Source organism: Magnolia sinica, chromosome 13 (assembly GCF_029962835.1).
Source record: "Magnolia sinica isolate HGM2019 chromosome 13, MsV1, whole genome shotgun sequence".
NCBI classification, from domain to species: Eukaryota; Viridiplantae; Streptophyta; class Magnoliopsida; order Magnoliales; family Magnoliaceae; genus Magnolia; species Magnolia sinica.
In genome coordinates, this window is record NC_080585.1 from 3034717 (window position 1) to 3057731 (window position 23015).

The 23015-nt window shown below is 40.6% G+C and overlaps 1 protein-coding gene and 1 non-coding gene across 2 annotated transcripts in view; both read left to right on the forward strand.

Annotated features, from left to right (window-relative positions):
• Positions 1–23015, forward strand: part of LOC131222429 (beta-glucosidase 12-like) — a 32428-nt gene that overhangs the window by 724 nt on the left and 8689 nt on the right. The window contains exon 3 of the mRNA XM_058217487.1: positions 2802–2860. Within this exon, the coding sequence (XP_058073470.1) occupies positions 2802–2860 (59 nt within the window). The remainder of the gene's footprint in view (positions 1–2801; positions 2861–23015) is intronic.
• LOC131224426 (small nucleolar RNA R71) lies at positions 21340–21446 on the forward strand. The gene has a single exon (XR_009160911.1). It is a non-coding gene; the product is annotated as a small nucleolar RNA R71 (small nucleolar RNA).

Genomic DNA, 23015 nt, shown 5'->3' on the forward strand with positions numbered 1-23015 from the left:
TAATGGCGATCACCGTTGAAAACTTCCTAAGGCCCACCACGATTTTTATTTTCCATCCAACCTGTTTATCAGGACACACAGACTTAGGTTAGGATGAATTGATAACACAAATACGAGCTTATCCAAAACATCCGTGCCCCTCGAAAGTTTTCAACTGTGGGCGTTAAATCCCCTCACGTCCTCCCTTGCGTCAACATGGTAAAGCAGAGACATCACCCTCGGTTCCCAAAGAGTTCAATGTCCCAACAGGCAACGATAACATATATTATTGCCCCGCCTCCGTTAATGTCGGAATTTGATTGGACAATGCGGATTGCGTGCTGGCAGTATCAGTACCGAGGTGGCTAGTGACAGTGCTATGTGGCCCCACACACATAGTGTGTGTGTTATCCAAGCTGTCCATCTATTTATCCAGATCATTATAGAGCATGAGACAAAAAATGAGGGAGGTCTAAATCTTGAATGGACCACGTTACAAGAAAACAGTGGTGATTGATTACTCACCAAATACTTACTGAGGTTTACTGTAATGTTTATTCCTCATCCAACCCACACACCTTGATAAATAGAAAATACAAATATCAACTTAATATAAAACTTTTGTGGCTCCGAAGAAGTTTTTAATAATGAGTGTTCAATCACCACTCTTTCCTGTAGTATAGTGTGGTTCTTATGAGATTTGCAACTGCTTTATATTTTAATTCATGCCATAAAATAGTTTGGAAAAATGGATGGATGGCATGATTAGGACACATACATTATAATGGGTTGACCGAGTACTATTAATAGCCACCTCTTCGTTAGGCAATCTACATCCCTCATGTGTTCACTTACTTTTAAAGCATGGGTCAATTTTTTACCGTGGCCTAACGTCCAATCACCACATTTTTCTCTCTTGAAGGATGGAGCTATGTGAGCTCATGATATATATATATATATATATATGTTTCATCCGCATCTTTCAGTCATTTGCCAACTCATTAAATAATAATGGTGATTAAATGACTGAGGTTAAAATGTTCTCAAATGCTACAAAAGTTTTAAAACAAGCTGATATTTATATTCTCCATTCATCCAATATAGGTTGGATGGCAAATAAACATTACAATGACATTTAGATATGCCTCATTTTTGGGCTCATGCCCTAGAATAATGATCCAAATTAGATGGACAATATGGATAAAACACATATATCATTGTGGGACCACATAACATTGTCCAGTAATTATGTAGCTACTCACAATGTCACTAGGTAACCTGTATTGGGGGACCACAAAAGCACACAGAGATGAATTTACGATAGCAATGCAAGAGCACCAAGCAATAACGGAAAGAACACAATGATGTAATGTGGAAAACTCCTTGAAAAAAAAAAAAACACCACGGTACAAAGCGACAAATTATTACTATGAAAGCAAAAATTATATAGTAATAAGTTTACTCGTTTCAAATAACCTCGAATCTTACCTTTATTATACCATTTGAAACCCTTGGACGATTTATATAGCCTTAGGAAGAATATCAAACGAAATTAGAAACAAATTTTTACAGATATGACGAATATACGAAAATCTGTCCGAAACAATTTGATCTCATCGAACACCCTTCAACATCATCGACACTTAACATTCGATGACATCGAAGCTACTTTGATGGCATCGAAAAAGCATCGAATCAATCCAGAGACAAAACATGTATTTTTTGAAAATCTTCAATTGCTCAACTCAGCTTCAATGGCATCGAACATTCATTTGATGTCAACGAACAATAACACCAATATGTCCAGCAACTAATTGAGAAAATCTGAAAATACTCGATAGCATCGAATGGCATTGAAGTCTGGCAGATGTCTTCGAACCTGTCATCTCATAAACGGACTATTGAATTTACATATTTAAGGCATCTATAAACAACAATCTGCGTCCCTCCCTCACTGCATTTTTAGATGATCGGAGCAATTCATCTGTTGGGAGTTCTGCTAGATCAACAATAGCCCAGAAGTTACGCTGATTGATGATCTCAAATGGACAGTTGCAAAGAAAACTGTAAACAGCCCGCATTTGGTTAGAAATATCCGCCTTAAGAACCAGACTTCTGTCGTAGTTTACCACCATTTAAAAAACGGTGCTGGCACTGTAACAAACACAAGGCACAGTTGTGCAGAAAACCTGGCCGTCCTATTCATTGACCAAATTTTGGATGGACCATTATCCAAATATTGTCTGAGATGACCATCAGAACCGTCTGAATTTCCCCGTGGAATTTGAATAGCTCTCCATTTTAATTCTAACCACCCATTTGATAGCAATCAATTGGATGGTTAGAATTGCTTGACCAGTGTAATTTTAAACATGTGCTTCATCCATAATCTGCCCTGCAATATCGATGGCACAGATAGCTGTCTGTGAGTGTCACTTATTAGAGGCGAGTCATTATGAATTTTTATTTTTTTTAATTTTTAATGGCAGGTAGGCCATGATCCAAACCGTCCATCTAGTGAACCTTCACGTCCGAGGGCTAAAAATTGTTCAGAGTGTACTTCACAAACCATATGAGCGTGATCTAAAAATGGACAGAAAAAATGGAAATCGTTAGCAGTCTGGATTCAACAAGAAAAAAAAATAATGGATGGGATGATCCGTTCAGTGCAATTTTCAACCGAGGGCCGCCCACATATGGGATCCACTAGATGGACAGCCCAGATACATCCATTACCACGTGTCAAATCAAGTGGGTCTCATATTTGCATTAGACCTTGGTAGGGCATTGACAAAAGATGCTTTTGTGATTTGTGGGAGCAGAAAAAATAAAGGACCAAAGCAATGGAGATATAGCCGTGGATTTTTATCATCGTTACAAGGTCAGTTTCCGCTGCTGTATTATTACTGTTAAGGGACAAGATGCACGCACAGGGTCCGCTGTCACTGATGCATATATACATGATTGCTAAGTTCCCTAGCTTCATCCTAAGCTTTTAAATGGCCCATGAGGGTAACCCGTCGCCTATCTAAACGGTCCATTCATTCATTCATACAATTAAAAATAAGCCATGGTGTAAAAATCATGCCAATCTAATGATACGAAGTATTAGGCAAATTTTATTATTTTTCATTGCCTTCTTTGCTTCTTTTTTTTTTTTCTTATTCATGCACATCTTATTTTGATTTTTTGATTTTTCCCCTGATTAGCCTCTCTAATAAGGAATTTGATTCAACCTCATCTCTTCTAATTTTTTTTAATTATCTAAAATCTTTCATAAAGTGTCTGATCAATATTAAGAAAATTAGACAATCATAATTGGGAAGAGAAACAAAATAACTCAAATCATCCTGTTAAAATATATATTAGATAGATCGTACTTTGTATTTTTTATGATTCCAAAGAAACACTTTGGTTTGATGATTCTAACTATGTGATCCATGACGGCTCATTAACGACAAACAACATACAATTGTTACAATTGAATGAACACGTGTCATTCAAAAGGTTCGGGAATACATACCCTTACGTGTATTCCCTGAACATTTAAGTGACATGTGGGTTTACCTACCACCAATCTAAATCATTCAATATCTGGAGTCGCGCCAATCAAGCCAATTTATTACAACCATCCTTGTTATAAAGAGTTAACTTCATAATTATAAGAAATACAAAATGAGACTATTAAGTAAATGTTCCAGGATGTGGTTAGACATATTTTGTTTCTCCAATCAATAGTAAATATCCATTTTCATGCTATTGATGGGACATAAGATCAGCATATGCACTTTTTTATTTCCACAAGAAGGATTATATGATTCATGGCTGCATCTTTGCACATTATATAAGACTTTTAAGAATTTTGGGACATCGAGCAGTCCGTAAAGAAATCAGTTTTCATGGACAACCTACTTCTCTGCAGGTTGATAGATAAAGTAATGAAATAGTTTTTGATAACCATGCCCTTATTTTCCTAAATTCAAAATTGGTAGGTGGGATGTCTCAATCCAAGATAACTTTAGTACTTGTATGTAATATATTGGAGGAATAGATAGAAAAGGTAACAATTTTATATGGAAATAATCATTATAATTTAACCATGGGATGGGCCCATTTGTCAGAACCAAAAACACTTATGTCCAAAGATCTAGTTCATTTATCATTTAACTCTTCTTAAAACATGGGAATCTTGGTCCGTCAAAATTGAAATTATATAGAGTCACGATTTTGCCGGATCTCATTCCTAAACGGTTAAACCAGGTACTGACCGGCGGAAATTGAAATTAGATGGAGACACAACATTTCTGGATCTCCTAACCAAACTCTTATCCTTTCGTGGTGAACCATGGGCCTAAAAATTAGATGAATCCATGACTAAGTTGGCTACACCACAGGCAACAACAATTGGGAAGGATGCCCACCTATTGAACCCTTTTTATTGTATATAAGTGACGCAGGGGAGGACATGAGGTCAAGCACCGTCTTCCTCAAGAGGATAACTATTCCGAATCCATGAAACTTCTCTGGACTCCTCACAGAGACTTCTCGAATCCACGAGGAAAGAAAGTAGCTAAGTAGAAATAAATTCTAATAAATTCGAATTTGATTAATGAATAATTGATAATCCTCTAATGCGTCTCCTTACATCATTAATAAAGAAAAAATAAACTAAAATTCGTAATTACCAAAAATAGCAAATTCTAACTCTAATAAAAATCTTAATTCTAATAAAAATCTTCTAAGGCCTAATTTCTAAAAATAAAAATTGCAAATAAACTTTCCCTAGAAAAGTCTTAGTATAACTAAAAGTTATTTTTAAAAGGAAAAAAAAATCTAAAACTCTAAAAATATTTAAAAAATTGGAATTACTAAAAATAGTAAAATTTTTCCAAATATTCGTTTTTGAGCTGAAAGCGAGCATTTTCTGACGAAATGGACAGATGCGACCCACTTCGTGGGTTGGTTCACCTCGGATGGCCCATTTCAGTAAAGATTGATAGGTTGTGCGCCCCGTAGCGATGCCTAGATCAAAAGTTATAGTCAATTTACGATCCATCTTCTTTTGGCCCAACCATGCTAGGAACGTATCTATGACACATTCTACATCAGACCCCTCCACTTGAAAAAAACTCGTCCTCGAGTTACGCAAGAGACTTGACATATGAGTCTGAGATAACTTCTGACGCCGATGTTCATTAGCCTTTTTTTATATATATACATGGCATTAAGCTCTTGAGTTGACACAATACATGTACTCATGTTTTCCTTGACTTGACTAATATCGATTAGTTTCTTCACATCTGCCTTCAAGATCTCATATTTTTTCTAATAATGTGAGCCATTAGGCAGACTTGCCCATGAGACGGGATCAACGTGATTTTGTATATCTCGTATGGGAGGTAATTTATTAGGGAGTTCATCGAGCACTACCCTCTTGAACTCCTGCGATATTGGTTCCAAATCCTCTAGGATATTCACAGGCTCCACATATTTTTTCTTTTCAACTAATGGATATATATTTCCCGTTTCATCAGATTGTTTAATAAAGGCCTGTTCAGTGTTGAGATATTGTCCCTCCACTTTAGAAGTCTTGGGTTGGTTTTTCATTCCTTTAGAGGTCACATGTTCGCCACTGATGAATCATGTGGTCTGTTGCAATTCCGTTTTGATGAAGTCGTTTCTCACGGACTAATAATAGGATTTTTTTGCATAACCCTTTAATGATTGGTTATCTTGCCAATAATTTTGATTTTGTTAGAACAATACCTGATTATAATTGGTAGGGAAGAATCGCATGCACAATAACTTCTTCATGCGCGACCACATGCGGATTGGCGCCTTCATCGGTCTCGTCCGCTCGAGTTGAAGTTATTCCCACCAATCTGAAGCTCTGCCTGTTAACTTGTAGGTCATGAGTTTAACTTTCTTTTCTTCTACGATGTTTATGTAGTTGAAGAAACATTCGACTTTAAGCAACCAATCGAGGAAGTCCTTGAAGTAGAATTAGCCATTAAAATTAGGAAGATCGACTTTCATCTTGAATTCTTGAACCATCCTGTGGTTCATTGATAGCATCGCCCTATGATCAATATAATTACGAATTCCAGCAATTGTTAGTGGTGGATCACCACCATAAACACGAAGGTGCCCTAGTACCTCCGCCAAACGATCCGCCATACGATCGATGGAAGCCTGCAGCCCTTGCATGGCTTGTCGATTCTCTCATTGCACCACTTCGAAAGCTGCCGTCGTTAAAGGTAAATTCCCTGGAGCACCGCCCATGGGATTGTTGCCCGACCCGTCGTTAGAATCCATCGATCCGAGGAGAAACCTCACTTTGATATCAAACTGATGCAGGGGAGGACGTGAGGTCGAGCACCATCTTCCTAAAGAGGATAACTATTCCGAATCCACAGAACTTCTCTGGACTCCTCACAGAGACTTCTCGAATCCACGAGGAAAGAAAGCAGGAAATAGAAATAAATTCTAATAAATTCGAATTTGATTAATGAATAATTGATAATCCTCTAATGCGTCTCCTTACACCATTAATAAAGAAAAAATAAACTAAAATTCGTAATTACCAAAAATAGCAAAATTCTAACTCTAATAAAAATCCTAATTCTAATAAAACTCTTCTAAGGCCTAATTTCTAAAAATAAAAATTACAAATAAATTTTCCTTAGAAGAGTCTTAGTATAACTAAAAGTTATTTTTGAAAGGAAAGAAAATCTAAAACTCTAAAAATATTTAAAAAATTGGAATTACCAAAAATAGTAAAATTTTTCCAAAAATTCGTTTTTGAGCTGAAAGCGCTCGTTTTCTGACGAAATGGACAGATGGGACCTACTTTGTGGGTCAGTTCACCTCGGATGGCCCATTTCAGTAAAGATTGATAGGTTGTGCGCCCCGTAACGATACCCGGATCAAAAGTTATGGTCAATTTACGGTCCATCTTCTTTTGGCCCAACCATGCTAGGAACGTATCTGTGACACGTTCTACATCAGACCCCTCCACTTGAAAAAAACTCTTCCTCGAGTTATACAAGAGACTTGGCACATGATTCTTAGATAACTTCTGACGCCGATGTTCATTAGCCTTTTTTTTGTACTTGGCATTAAGCTCTTGAGTTGACACAATACATGTACTCATGTTTTCCTTGACTTGACTAATATCGATCAGTTCCTTCACATCTACCTTCAAGATCTCATATTTTTTCTGATAATGTGGGCAATTAGACGGACTTGCCCATGAGATGAGATCAACGTGATTTTGTATATCTCGTATGGGAGGTAATTTATTAGGGAGTTCATCGAGTACTACCCTCTTGAACTCTTACGATATTGGTTCCAAATCCTCTAGGATATTCACAGGCTCCACATATTTTTTTCTTTTCAACTAATAAATATATATTTCTCATTTCCTCATATTGTTTAATAAAGGCCTGTTCAGTATTGAATATTGTCCCTCCACTTTAGAAGTCTTGGGTTGGTTTTCCATTCCTATAGAGGTCACATATTCGCCACTGATGAATCCTGTGGTCTGTTGCAACTCCGTTTTGATGAAGTCGTTTTTCACGGACCAATAATAGGATTTTTCTGCATAACCTTTTATTGATCGACTATTCTGATAATAATTTTGGTTTTGTTGGAATAATACCTGATCGTAATCTCGAGGGAGGAATCGCATGTACAACAACTTCTTCATCCACGGCCAGGTTTGGATTAACACCTTCATCTGTCTCATTCGATTGAGTTGAAGTTGTTCCCACCAATCTGAAGCTCTGCCTGTCAACTTGTAGGCCACGAGTTTAATTTTCTTTTCTTCTACGACGTTCATGTAGTCGAAGAAACGTTCGACTTCAAGTAACCAATCGAGGAAGTTCTTAAAGTAGAGTTGACCATTAAAATTAGGAAGATCGACTTTCATCTTGAATTCTTAAACCATCCTGTGGTTCATTGATAGCATCGCCCTACGATCAATATAATTACGAATTTCAACAATTGTTAGTGGTGGATCACCACCATAAACATGAAGCTGCCCTAGGGCCTCCGCCAAACGATCCGATCCTGGGATGCCACAAGGAGGATTTTGTACATCGTTTGATTCGTAATAAGCATAACCAAAGGCATAACCCACAAACAACAACAAAAACTCCATCACATTTCCACTATAATCAAAAACTTTACAAGTACAATGAGCCTAAGGGAAATACAATGATGATAGACAAAAAAAAGAACTCCAAAAGATCAGCCAAGCCTCAGCGCTGCTACGATCCAACGTCACCTGCACGCAACGGTCGTGCATAAGCTTATAGAAAGCTTAGAGGGTGGTGAAAGTGTATGCTCAAAGTGGTAATGTAGTCATGCAGTATCAGAGTAATGCGGAAAATGCCTGATGAATGCCAGGAATACCATTGGCCGTACTAAGGCCATGTGATGCAAGAATGATGTCGGCCATACCAAGGCCATGCAATGCGAAATGCAAGTCAAGCATACAAATCCTCATCTAAGTCCACATGTCAATACGGCTCAAATCTGGAATATCACCGGGGTCTAGTACACTCCAAGCCAGATTGCTGCCCCATCGCGCGCAATAAGGTGAGTGAAAAAGACCTCACTATCCGCCTGCCAATATCGGGCTCGGCTCGTCAATAGCGGACCCATTCCTTGAGCCGGTCGACCCTAGCATTGCCCCCTACTCCCGGGCGGGTAAGGCCGCACCCCTTCCAACCGACCACGACACGGTGGAAAGCGCAACCGTCTAATGGCACTCCGCGCTCATGCACCCACTCGGCCTAGACGTTGGAGCAACCTCCCGGTACCATAAGGGTTTAGGGACTTTCACCCAGGATATCTATCGCACCCCATGTAGAACAAGATTTCCGTATCCAATCCCGCCAACCACGATACGTCTGTGGAGGCTACGACCCCGATGTCGCTAGGGCGTATAGTAACCATATCACACAATGCGAATGCATGAATCACACTACCCAGTCATACAGCAATCCTGCGCGTATCATGCGCTCATGTAGGGCAACACCCACGGGAGCCCCCTAAACAATCTGCCCAAAGGCATATGCTATGATCAGTCATTTCTCATATCAAGCATACGTATGATGCATATGATCATGAATCATGGAATTAAACATGCTATATAGGATGGATGATGTGCATAACGAAGGTGGGCCTGACGGCCTACACATAACACGCACGAGCCTAACAATGGGCCCTAGGGAAAGTCATAATGCGAGCATTTAACCACACTATACTTGCAATGTGGACGTCAAACCACCATTGCTCCCAAGGCATAGCCCTGACGTAAACATCATCATGTTGGGATCGTACATTGCAATGGACCTTAGGCACATCCCATTGGGCCTTAAATACGTCAAATGGGCCATATCATATGGGCCATGTATTCATCAAGTGGGTCACATCATTGGGCCGCACCAATGGGCCTTATGTGCATTGCAATGGACTATAAACTGTGGGTTTTAGAACGTATCAAATGGGCCTAATCTTATGGGCCTTACATGTGTCAAATGGGCCTCGACAGTTGGGCCCCATATATGCATTAAATGGGCCTACTCACATGGGCCTTATATGTATCAAATGGGCCTCGCCAGTTGGGCCCCATACGTGCATCAAATGGGCCTACTCACATGGGCCTTATATGTATCAAATGGGCCTCGCCAGTTGGGCCCCATACGTGCATCAAATGGGCCTCAACCCATTAGCCACATTACATCTTAATGGGCCTCAACCCATGGGCCCCTAATACATTAAATGGGCCTCGACCCATGGGCCCTATATATACATCAAAGTGGGCCTCGACCATGGGCCACAAGTACTGAGGTGGGCCTCCCACCATCAATAAATTATATATAATATAATATATATACATATATATATATAACATATAATATTATATGTAATATAATATTATATATATACATATAACATATAATATTATATAATATAATATTATATATAAATATATACACACACACCAGCACACACACGCACCCACACACACACGCACACGGCACACACGCACACAGCACACATGCACACAGCACAGTGGGCTCCACCGTCCGGGCGGACGGTGGACGTTAAACACATACATCACTGTGGGCTCCATGTGGGGCCCACCATAATGTCTATATTCCATCCAAACCATTGATGAGGTCAAGCAGACCTCGATGAAGGGTGACAAAATTTTTCACCCTGATCCAAAACTTCTGTGGACCCAAAAAGAGTTTCAAAGGTAAATGTTCAATCCCACTATTTCACACGGTGTGGGCCACCTGAGTCTTGGATCAGGCTGATTTTTGGGGTGGGCCCATGTCAGGGGGTGGCCCACCCTATGAACGGTTTAGATAACATATAAACATCAAGGTGGGACCCATAGCTACAGCCGTGGGAGGCTGTAAGTCCGCCCAGTCCGGGCGCTGGGGCGCTGGCAGCGCTGCTGCGCTTCTGACACAGCAGCAGCGGCTGCTGTCATCTTCTTTTCTTTTTTTTTTTTATTTCCCTTTTCTTGAGGATTTTACCGGTGGGGTCCACATCCAAGCAATCCACCCCATCCAATGGCCCTCCATGGCTCTAAACAAACAAAACAAGCCCAATATTGGGCCTGTTTCGGCGTATAAAAGCAATAGGGGAGGTTTTAATGGTGAAGACCACCATTTGCTACGGTATGGCCCGCCCGAAGGTCTGATTGGTCCCATATTTCGGCTCAACGCCTAAAAGATGGTTGGGAAGGGAATGGATGGCATGGATTGAAAACATGCATCAAGGTGGGGCCTACATGAGTGGACCATTCCAAGCTTAGGGAAAAAGCTTGTATTTGTGTTTCTCCCAACAGACGTCCAGCGTCCCTGGACGCTGGACTTGGCATATAGGTTGGAGGTGGGCCCTGCTTAGGTGGGCCACCAAGTGATGGGTGGCATGGAACCACACATATAAGGTGGGCTCCACTTATAAATGGTTTGGAATAAATACCTACCTCATGGTGGGTCCATTCAAGTGGGCCACATAACCTCATCATCATAACAACAAAGAAAAAAAATAAAATAAAAAAAAAAAAAAGAAGAAAAAAGGAAAAAGGGAGAGAGATAGAGAGTGAGACCGTGTGATGGAGGGACCCCGGCACTATGGGCCCTCCCTTGCACTAAATCATACATCAAGTGGGTCCCGTTACATGTGGATCCATGAAATCGAAATCCAACGGTGAAGATCCCTTCTCCACTAAAATAAATGGTCTAGATGACCCTAAGCATATAAAGAAATAAACATCATGATGGGGTCCATGGAGAATGGCCCCATCATGGAATGATCATGATGATCCAAATGGGCCATCGGCCATATCTTAGGGTCCAAAGTGAGATCCGAACCATTGATTGGTTGGCTTCACTTGGTCCATCTTAAAAACATCAAAAACTATCCTATCCAAACACCCACCGCTTGATCTTCTTGCTCCCTTGGCTTCCTTAGTTCCTTGTGCTCCTCTTTGATGGAGGAAGATGAGAAATGGATGGTTGAGATGAGAGATGAAGGGGTGAGAAAGGTGGGCCTCACAAATGAAATTTTCTCACCATGGAAGGACCATACGTATGAATTTTGCTATGGGAGAGTATGGAATGAGAGAGAGACTTGTAAGGGAGAGAGAGAGAGAGAGAAAGAGATGGGTGATGGAGTGATGGGGGATGGTTTGGGTTGAAAATTGTAAAAGGGGGTATGGTTGATGTTGAAAATGGGAAAAAGAGGAGTGGTGAGGTGGAAAGAGGGTAGACTTTTGTAAAAGGTGGAGATGGGTTGTTGTACTTGAGGTATGGGATGCTTTAATGGTTGATTGATGGGACTAATTGTAGAGATTCCCTCGAAATCCGCAACGCGTGTAGTTTCGGAATAAACGCCGATCGCATCTTCTTACCTGGGTATCGGCGCGCAAGTCACGGCGTTGGAACCGCGGCGACGCCGTCGCTATGATATAACTTTCGGACCAAGCCGACGCAGGACCTGGCTTAGGCTTAGGATCATGCGCAAACACCGAATACGGTGCGAAGGTTGACGGAATCTTGAATTCTTAAACCATCCTGTGGTTCATTGATAGCATCGCCCTACGATCAATATAATTACGAATTTCAACAATTGTTAGTGGTGGATCACCACCATAAACATGAAGCTGCCCTAGGGCCTCCGCCAAACGATCTGCTATGCGATCGATGGAAGCCTGCAGCCCTTGCATGGCTTGTCGATTCTCTCGTTGCACCGCTTCGAAAGCTGCCACCATTAAAGATAAATTCCCTGGAGCACCGCCCATGGGATTGTTGCCCGACCCGTCGTTAGAAGTCATCGATCCGAGGAGAAACCTCGCTTTGATACCAAACTGACGCAGGGAAGGATATGAGGTTAAGCACCGTCTTCCTAAAGAGGATAACTATTCCGAATCCACGAAACTTCTCTGGACTCCTCACAGAGACTTCTCGAATCTACGAGGAAAGAAAGCAGGAAATAGAAATAAATTCTAATAAATTCGAAGTTGATTAATGAATAATTGATAATCTTCTAATGCGTCTCCTTACACCATTAATAAAGAAAAAATAAACTAAAATTCGTAATTACCAAAAGTAGCAAAATTCTAACTCTAATAAAAATCTTAATTCTAATAAAACTCTTCTGAGGCCTAATTTCTAAAAATAAAAATTACAAATAAAATTTTCCTAGAAGAGTCCTAGTATAACTAAAAGTTATTTCTAAAAGGAAAGAAAATCTAAAACTCTAAAAATATTTAAAAAATTAGAATACTAAAAATAGTAAAATTTTCCTAAAAATTCATTTTTGAGCTGAAAGCGCGCGTTTTCTGATGAAACGGACAGATGCGACCCACCTAATGGGTCCGTTCACCTCGGATGGCTCATTTCAATAAAGATTGATAGGTTGTGCGCCCCATAACGATACCCGGATCAAAAGTTATGGTCAATATAAACTCGGTAAGACCGAGGTCGAATCCACAGGGACTGAAACTTGTACGTTTCCTGAAACTAGGTAGAAATAGAACTAGCCTAAGATGCAATCTAAATCAAATATAAATTGATGAATAATGGTGAGAGATTAATGTAAAACTTTAAGGAATTCAGAGGAAGGAAACTAGGGATTCAGAGGATCCACTTGTAGAGATCAGGGAGATCTTATGCCTGCATTAAGATTTATGGAAATCAAACTGAACCTATTTGATCTGGTTTTCAAGAGATGAAAGGTATATGAATTAGAATGGATTCCATCATCTAACCATGCCCAGGAGACAAAGCAAGTAACAGGATTAAACTAATTACCAACCAATCAAAAATACATGAAAGTTAGGAAGAGTACTATCATCCAACCATGCCCAGGAGACGATGGTGAACAACAGGGCCTCCTGACGTCATAAACATCAAAAGAGAAAAAGAGATATTCAAAGCCATTGCAAACCCATTGTACTTTCAGTCACAACAGACCATTAAAGACAGAAAATATTCTTTTAATAAAACTCAAATCAAAATCAATTCAGTCTAAACAGAAGGCACAAGTATCGACTCATCCCATCACGCTACAAGCTTCACCTCTTAGCCCTAGCTAAGAGGTTTAGCCACACATGAATGGGCTAGATCTCATAATAAAATAGAGAAAAAGAAAGAAGAAGAAAACAATTAAGAAAAAAAAACCAAACTCTACTCCCTGTCTCTCTCTCTCTTGGTGTCTCCACCCAGCAACCAGCCTCCAAATTCCAACTGTCCCCCAATCTCTCAGCCGCTGCCCTTTTTATAGGGGATAAAAAAAAACCGATTATGACTGGGAATTGGTGTGAATCTTTCTCTTCTGCAACACAACTGCGTTTGTGTGGGTAATCGCAAACCACTTACGTTTGAACCAAGTATGAGACACTAGCCATCAGAAACTCTCAAAACGGACTTCTTGGACAGGGTTGTGGCCTCCCTGTGGACATTTTGGACGGTACAGATCGTGATTTCGACCACGATCAAGATCACACAGCGGCCGACAATGGCCGATTTTTTCGAACGCAGAATCAACACTATTTCTGCGCTGGACTGATGGTGGGGCCCACGATCGGGTTTCTCCAGATAATCCACTCCGTTCATTATATTACCCTCGCAATTTCGGTCGGAAATGACTAATTTTGAATCTATTTCGGTGCGCCCCACGTAGTTTTCATTCAGCCGTCCATTCTCCGTTTGGATCCTTCAAGGACACCAAATATCTGAGGAAATTCATATGTAGAACAGGGCACGGTCGGTTTGACCTCTTGAAACGAATGGTCGGTCCGGATTGATGGCTTGATCGAAGGTGGTGGCCCACAAAGCATCACAGTGGATGCCCTATTGCGAACAGCATCTTCGCTGTCAAGCGCTGTGATGGTCGGTGGACCTCACAGAGTCATTTTTGATGGAATCCACTCCGTCCGTTGGTCTCAGGACGAAAAATCGTACAGAAAAGAGTATTTTTGGAGTTACTTAGGTGTGGTCCACTGATCTTTTCTCACTGCCGTCCATCTTCCGTTTGGACAGTTGGATTGCAATCCTCACTGTCTTCTGAGTTTCTGACACCTAGGCGAGGGTAATTACCCCCTTTTATCACCTTGGACGGTCCAGATTTTCAGCATATATGATGGATGGGTCCCACAGTCAAAAACCGGAGTCGGCCGTGTAAACGCTGTTACGTTTTTGAAGAGGACGCGGTTCAGCGGTGGCTGACCCTTTGTAGGAATTCGGTGCACCACAGGAGTGCACCGTCTATGCACTCGCATGCTCCTTGTGGGGTCCATCATGATGTATATATGAAATCCGCTCCGTCCATCCATTCTGTCACATCATTTAGACCGTGGAGACCGGAGATGAAGCATATCCAAACAGCAGGTGGGCCCAGAATCATGATTCCGAGGGATGATCTATCCATTAGGCCACTTCCACCAGGATACAACGGCCGAAATTCTACATGTACGGTTAATTTATGTTCTTCAGGCCGTGTATGAAATTTCGGGACAAACGGATGGTGAGAAACCTATGATCTTGCATTCTGGCTGACTTTCGGGCCACTTGAGCTTCAGTTTCTCGATTTTTTCGGATCTCGGCTGTGTAAAATCGTCGATCCCAATCCCCAGGAGTCCGTCCCCTGCTTTTGTGACATCGGAGTGCCGAATCCATGCTTTTAATACCCAATTTCAGTTTAAGCTCCTGATTGCATCCTGCAACAAAACACAATTAAAACCGGGCGTTAAACAGTATCATACCCGTAAATCCAGGTAATAAATGGGGTCTAATATGTAATATTTGACCCTCAACACAACCCCCAACCAGCATTTTGCTAGTCCCGAGCAAAATATGCGAAAATTAAGTTGAGAATTACGAGATAATTCTTGTGAAGCCGAGTGATATTTTGAAAAACAATCCAGATATGAGAAATCTTAAGATTCATGAATGCTGATTATCAGTTTCTCCTGGCCTCTCATGCACGGTGAATTTCATAATCAAGTTCAAATATTAATCCATAAACTAGAATAATAAACATTGAGTTCCATGGGTGTATAGTGAAATCTCGGCTTACCATCATTAAGAGATTCAATTCTTTATTTCAGGATTTCGTTGGTAATCAACAAGAGAATTCATGATAACCAAAACTTGCCTCACAGATCATTTTTTCATTTTTCTAGTTTTTTTTTTTTTTTTTTTTTTAAAAAAAAAAAAACGTCCAGAAGGGGAGTCCAATCCACACCTATAGGGAGCAAACCTATGGTGAAGATTATTCGACTTACTCTTTCAATTCTTCTTTATAAATTGATGCTGAAATTTTTTGTTTTTCAGGCTGGTTCTTTTCATGCTCAGTGATTACCAAATTAACCCTTCAGTTTCAAACTGAAATCTTAATGTGTAAGCGAGATGTGACATGGGAAATCATGACTCAATCAATGTTTACAACTTCTAATAACGGATTAATAATTCAAACTTAACTGTGAAATCTAACGAGTAACTGAATCCAAGAATAGTAAATCACAAACATTCCATATTCCGTAATTCTAAATCAAAGATGGTCGTCAAATCACTTCAAATTCACCAGAAAGTCCAAAAAAAAAAAAAAAATTTAAAAATTTTCACAAATTTTTTTTTTGCTCAAGACCAAGAAAACACTGATTAGGAAGCCTAATCTCCCACCCCCAACCTAAAATCTACATTGTCCTCAATGTAAAAGATATGAGCATGGAATGCACATGGGACAACGAAAAGTAAATATGAAGTGATGGGAAGATAGTACCTGGATGATGAATCGAGAGAGATTTTCCAAGAGATTGCAGCATGGAATCCAGTCAGCACGAGAGAGAAAGCAGAACAAAAATAATAAAAAAAATAAAATCCTACCTATACCACTTTCGCAGGTGCTCTCGATTGCATTTAGCGTATGCAATAAGCCTTTAAACCCCTAGGTTACCCCTAGTGGACGAGTTGTAGTCTCGTGAGGGTTTGCAGTAATGTTACCCACAAACATTGAACTAACTAATGATAAAAACGAAATGAATTGAAGAGCTGGGTTGCCTCCCAGGAGCGCTAAGTTTACCGTCTTCAGCCAGACAAATAAAGCAACTACTCTAGTCCTAAGAAAACAGGAAACCTACCTATACCTCCATCAGACTAGGAGATCAATCCTGGTAAACAGGATCAGTCAGAGGCATGGACATGTCCTCTGAATCAAATTTCTCGACAAATGGTTTTAATCGATGGCCATTGACTTTAAACTCCTTGCCATTGTCGGGATCTCTTACCTCAACGGCCCCATGAGGAAAAACAGTAACAACAATGTAAGGGCCGGTCCAACGAGATCGAAGCTTACCCGGGAAGAGATGTAATCGAGAATTGTACAAAAGGACCTTCTGACCAGGCGTGAATGATTTTCGCAAAATGTGTTGGTCATGAAATGCTTTCATCTTGTCCTTGTAAATTCTCGAATTATCGTACGCATCATTCCGGATTTCTTCAAGTTCATTCAATTGAAGTTTGCGTAGCGAGCCAGCGTTGTCCAGATTGAAATTAAGATTTTTGATCGCCCAGTACGCTTTATGTTCCAGCTCCACAGGCAAGTGACAAGCCTTCCCATAGACAAGTCTAAAGGGAGACATTCCAATAGGAGTTTTAAATGCAGTACGGTATGCCCATAAGGCATCGGTCAATCGGATTGACCAATCCTTACGATCTGGGTTAACCGTTTTCTCCAAAATGTGTTTGATCTCCCTATTGGAAATCTCAGCTTGTCCACTTGTCTGTGGATGGTATGGGGTGCTCACCTTATGAGAGATACCGTATTTCTTCATTAAGCTCTCAAATGGTTTATTACAAAAGTGTGAGCCCCCATCACTAATGATGGCTCGAGGTGTTCCGAATCGAGAAAGGATGTTCTCTTTTAGGAATTTAATGACCGTGCGATGGTCATTCTTTCGACACGGAATCGCTTCGACCCATTTAGTGACATAATCCACGGCGAGCAAAATATACAAATTTCCAAACGATTGGGGGAATGGTCCCATGAAATCGATGCCCCAGCAATCAAATGCTTCGATGATAAGAATGGGATTCAAAGGCATCATATTTCGACGGGACAATGCTCCCAATTTCTGACAACGCTCACAAGCTTTGCAAAACTCATGAGTGTCCCTAAACATAGTGGGCCATATAAAGCCACATCAGAATCTTGGCCGTGGTCTTTGTAGCAGAAAAGTGACCACTACAGGCCTGTGAGTGACAGAAGGAGATGACGCTTTGATGCTCATCGTCTGGTACACATCTCCTTAGAATTTGGTCTGGGCAATATTTAAATAAATAAGGATCATCCCAGAAAAAGTTGCGCACCTCGGTGAAAAATTTCTTCTTATCTTGCGCAGTCCACTGTGTCGGTATGGCACCTGTAGCAAGATAATTAGCAATATCAGCGAACCAAGGTGAATGGGAGACTCTGAACAGTTGTTCATCAGGGAACATATCATTGATATGGGTCGCCTCAAGGGAATCAGAGGTATTAAGGCGAGAAAGGTGATCGGCCACTACGTTCTCTACTCCCTTTTTATCTTTAATTTCCAAATCAAATTCTTGGAGTAGAAGGATCCATCGTATCAAACGGGGCTTAGAATCATTCTTCAAAAGAAGATACTTAAGTGCCGCATGATCCGTGTAGATAATGATCTTGGATCCGATCAAGTAGGACCTAAATTTGTCCAAGGCGAACACTACAGCTAAGAGTTCCTTTTCCGTAGTCGAGTAGTTCACTGGCGAATTTAAAGTTCTACTTGCGTAATGAATGACGTAGGGCCGCTTATCTTTCTCTAGCCTAGGACCGCTCCAAGAGCATAATCGAAGCGTCGCACATAAGCTCAAAAGGAAGGCTCCGGTCGGGTATAGGTGCAGGGGTTAACGTGCCCTTAAGCTTGGTGAAAGCTTCCTCGCATTGCTCGTCCACTCGGACGGAGCATCCTTTTGAAGAAGATTACATAAAGGACGAGAGAGGAGACTAAAGTCCTTTATGAATCGCTTGTAAAATCCTGCGTGTCCTAAGAAGGATCGCACGTCTCTGATGTTCTTGGGTGGAGGTAGGTTAGAGATAAGATCGATTTTTGCCTTATCTACCTCGATTCCCTTGGACGAGATGATATGCCCAAGGACAATTCCCTTCTGAACCATGAAATGGCACTTCTCCCAATTAAGTACCAAGTTCTTTTCTTCACATCTTTTCAGCACACATTTAAGACTTTCCAAGCACTTGCTGAAAGATGGACCGTAAACAGAGAAATCGTCCATGAAGACCTCTAGATATTGCCCTACCATATCAGAAAAGATACTAAGCATACATCGCTGAAAGGTGGCAGGGGCATTACATAGTCCGAATGGCATCCTTCGATAGGCAAAGGTGCCGTAGGGACATGTAAATGTGGTCTTTTCCTGGTCTTTAGGGGCTATCTCTATCTGGTTGTAGCCCGAATACCCGTCAAGAAAACTGTAATAGGAATGACCAGCTAACCTTTCCAGGATCTGATCAATGAATGGTAAAGGAAAGTGATCTTTCCTCGTGACGGTATTCAACTTCCTGTAGTCAATGCACATTCTCCAACCAGTAGTGACTCTAGTTGGCACGAGTTCATTATTAGCATTGGCTACGATGGTGATTCCGGACTTCTTAGGGACCACTTGAGTTGGACTCACCCATTGACTATCGGATATAGGGTATATAATACCCACGTCCAATAGTTTAAGAACCTCGACTTTAACCACTTCCTTCATGTTTGGATTTAGTCTACGTTGTAGTTGCCGAGCGCTTTTTGCATTATCCTCAAGATATATGTGGTGAGTACAAATCGAGGATCGATTCCTTTGAGGTCCGCTATCGTCCATCCTGTGGCTCCTTTATGCTCAATGAGAGTAGATATAAGCATACTCTCTGTTCTTTCTCCAGAGTGGCAGAGATCACCACCGGGTATGTCTCATCTTGACCCAAATATGCATATTTCAAATCGAGGGCAAAGGTTTTAGGTCAAGCTTCGGCGGCTTGAGGTTAGACGGTTGAGGCACTACATCGGTTTGTGGCAATTCTTCAAATTATGGCCTCCATCGGTTAACTTCAAGTACCGGTGCAGTATCAAGCAAGGCGCACGTCTCCCTAATCATGTCATCATCAAAATCATGGGAGTGGGCCAGGCACATCTCTAGATGGTCGGAGGATAAGGTCAGAGGTGTCGTATCTTCCACGAAAGAGTCAATCATGTTAATGTCGTGGAAATCGTCATCATCCTCTGAGTTGCTGCCGTTATTGAAAAAAATGTTTGACTCCAATGTCAAATTTCCAAAAGACATAGTCATGATACCATTCCTGCAATTGATAATTGCATTTGACGTGGCAAGGAATGGGCGACCAAGAATGACGGGAATCTGAGTGCTCATGTTATTGATGGGTTCGGTGTCCAGGATGATAAAATCTACAGGGTAGTAAAATCTATCAACTTGGACCAACACATCCTCGATTATCCCTCTTGGTACACGAACAGAGCGATCAGCAAGTTGTAGTGTGGTTAGGGTGGGTTTTAATTCACCCAAACCTAACTGTTTGTATACCGAGTAGGGAATCAGATTGACGCTCGCTCCTAAGTCAAGAAGTGCATGATCAATTCGATGGTTCCCGATTACACATGATATGGTTGGGCTACCGGGATCCTTGAATTTCTGTGGCACGTCTTGCTTCAGGATGGCACTCACTTTCTCAGTCAAGAAGATTTTCTTTTGAATAATTTTCCGTCTTTTGGTCGTGCATAAGTCTTTCAGAAATTTGGCATATGAAGGAATCTGTTTCACTTTCACCTGTTTCAACACCTCTAGGATATCCTGAGAGTTAGAGAGAGGTTTTGGTGAAACCAACCGTTGGGGGAATGGAGCAACTGGCTTCTCTATAAGTTCCGGTTCTTTTTGTGGGGCATCACTGGATCCATCATTGTTGTCCTCTTCTGGTTCTTGAGGCTTTTCGGGCCTAACCGGAAGAGTTTTATCAATGATCTTCCCACTCCTAAGAGTGGTGATGGATTTAGCATGCCCCATTTGATTTGAAGAGCTGGGATCATTACTCTCGTACTGCGGTTTAGGATTGGGGAGAGGTTGTGCAGGAAGCATCCCCTTTTCTATAACCGTCATACGAGAGTCTATCTTTTGCATAAAATCTGTAATTCCTCGCATTGCCTGAGCCAGCTCTTGTATGGGATTTTGAACCAGCTCCTTTTGAGGTTTCACTTGATTTGAATTTTGATTGAAGAAACTTGGAGAAGTCGCCGTTTGTCCATTCCTCCAACTAAAGTTTGGATGATTTTTCCAGCCAGGATTGTATGTATTGGAGTTAGGTCCAGTAAAAGGTCTTTGATAATTATTTACGGCATTGGCTTGTTCATTCAACACTCCTCTCAAGGCGGGTATTGTAGGACAGTTTTCAGTTATGTGAATGTTGCAATCACAGATGCCGCAAACAATTTCATTGACCTTATCCTTCTTTCCTTCCATGGCCTCAACTTTCCTTATGAGCGTAGTCACTTTACACTTGAGATCATCCTCTTCTTTCAAGAGATATAATTCACCTTTCTCCTTTAATTGAGTCGGCCTAGACGTGGTGTTCGTCATTGGGTAATAGTCCTATGATTGTGTTTTTTCAGCGAGACTATCGAGGTAATCCCATACCTCGTCAACATCTTTATTGATGAACTCTCCATTACACATTGTCTTGACCATTTGGCGCATGGAAGATGTCAGTCCATCGTAGAAAAAATTTGTAATGCGCCACGTTTCAAATCCGTGTTGTGGGCATGAACTGACCAAATCTTTGAACCTTTCCCAACATTGGAAGAATGTTTCATCTTCCTTTTGGGCAAAGTTCATGATTGCTTTTCTAAGGGTAATCGTTTTATGATGTGGGAAGAATTTTTTTATGAATTCCCTCTGCATGTCGTTCCATGTGCCAATGGATCTAGGACGCAATGAATGTAACCACGTCTTAGCTTTCTCTTTTAAGGAGAAAGGAAAGAGTTTCAGCCTAATTGTATCCTCAGATACATTAGGGAAACATAATGTAGCTATAATCTCATCAAACTCTTTCAAATGTAAATATGGACTTTCTGATTCAAGTCCATGGAATTTGGGAAGGAGTTGGATAACTCCTGGCTTGATGTCCATTTGTCCTGTGTTTTCAGGAAAAATCATGCATGAGGGCATACTCACTCCCGCAGGTTGTAGATAATCTCATAAAGTATGAGGCGGGGTGCTGTTGCACCTCATTCTCATCTTGAGTACCCTCCACCCTAGGTGGAAGTAGAGGAGGTTGGTCTTCACCATACCTCAGTTAACTCAGGGGATTTCGATCGGTGTCTAATCCTGCGATGGATAGTCAACCCCTCAACCAATCCTCCTTCAGTCAAGAGACGTCGAGTGTCATCACGGGCCCACTTGGGCATGAAAACACTCGCAGCCCTCAATTCAAAACTTAACCCTAGGAAAATCTAGCAAGAAAGAGAGAGTTGGAAAGAAATTACCAAATTGGAGTCCTGAGTTAAAACCTGCAAAATAAAATAAGTTAGATTCTAAAAGAGAAGAACAATTCTTTAAAAGAAAGATAGAAGTGAACTAGCTTCTAAAAGAAAGAATACCTAAAAGAAAGTGAAAATAAATTAAGAGAGTCCTAAACTAGAAAGTAGATTACTAAAAGAGAATTGAAAAATAGAAAGTAGGGAAGGAGCTTACCGAATTAGAGATTTCTATCTTAAAGGCCTACAAAATAGGAAGGTTAGTTTCTAAACAAAAATAAACTAAAAATAAACTAGGAGACAAAAAAGAGTTAAAATTAAAAAGTTACTAAAATAAGAATAGAAAGTTAAGAAATAACCTAGTTTCTATTTCCTACAGATGAGAAGATACTAGAGTTAGAAAATTTCTAAGATTTAAACCTTAATTCTAAAAACAGAAAAAGTAGAGAAATTAGGAAGGAATTACCAATTTAAGAACTTATGTCAGGATCCTACAAAACAGGAAAACAGGTTAAGTTCTAAAAATAAAATAAAATAAAAACTTCTATCCTAAAGTAAGTAAAATCCTAATCCTAACCTAATTCTAAAACTAATTAATTTCAAAGAATCGTAACCGTCAGTCCCCGGCAACGGCGCCAAAAACTTGTTCACTCCCCAAGTATAGGGTTGTGATGTAGTAATAAACTCGGTAAGACCGAGGTCGAATCCACAGGGACTGAAACTTGTACGTTTCCTGAAACTAGGTAGAAATAGAACTAGCCTAAGATGCAATCTAAATCAAATATAAATTGATGAATAATGGTGAGAGATTAATGTAAAACTTTAAGGAATTCAGAGGAAGGAAACTAGGGATTCAGAGGATCCACTTGTAGAGATCAGGGAGATCTTATGCCTGCATTAAGATTTATGGAAATCAAACTGAACCTATTTGATCTGGTTTTCAAGA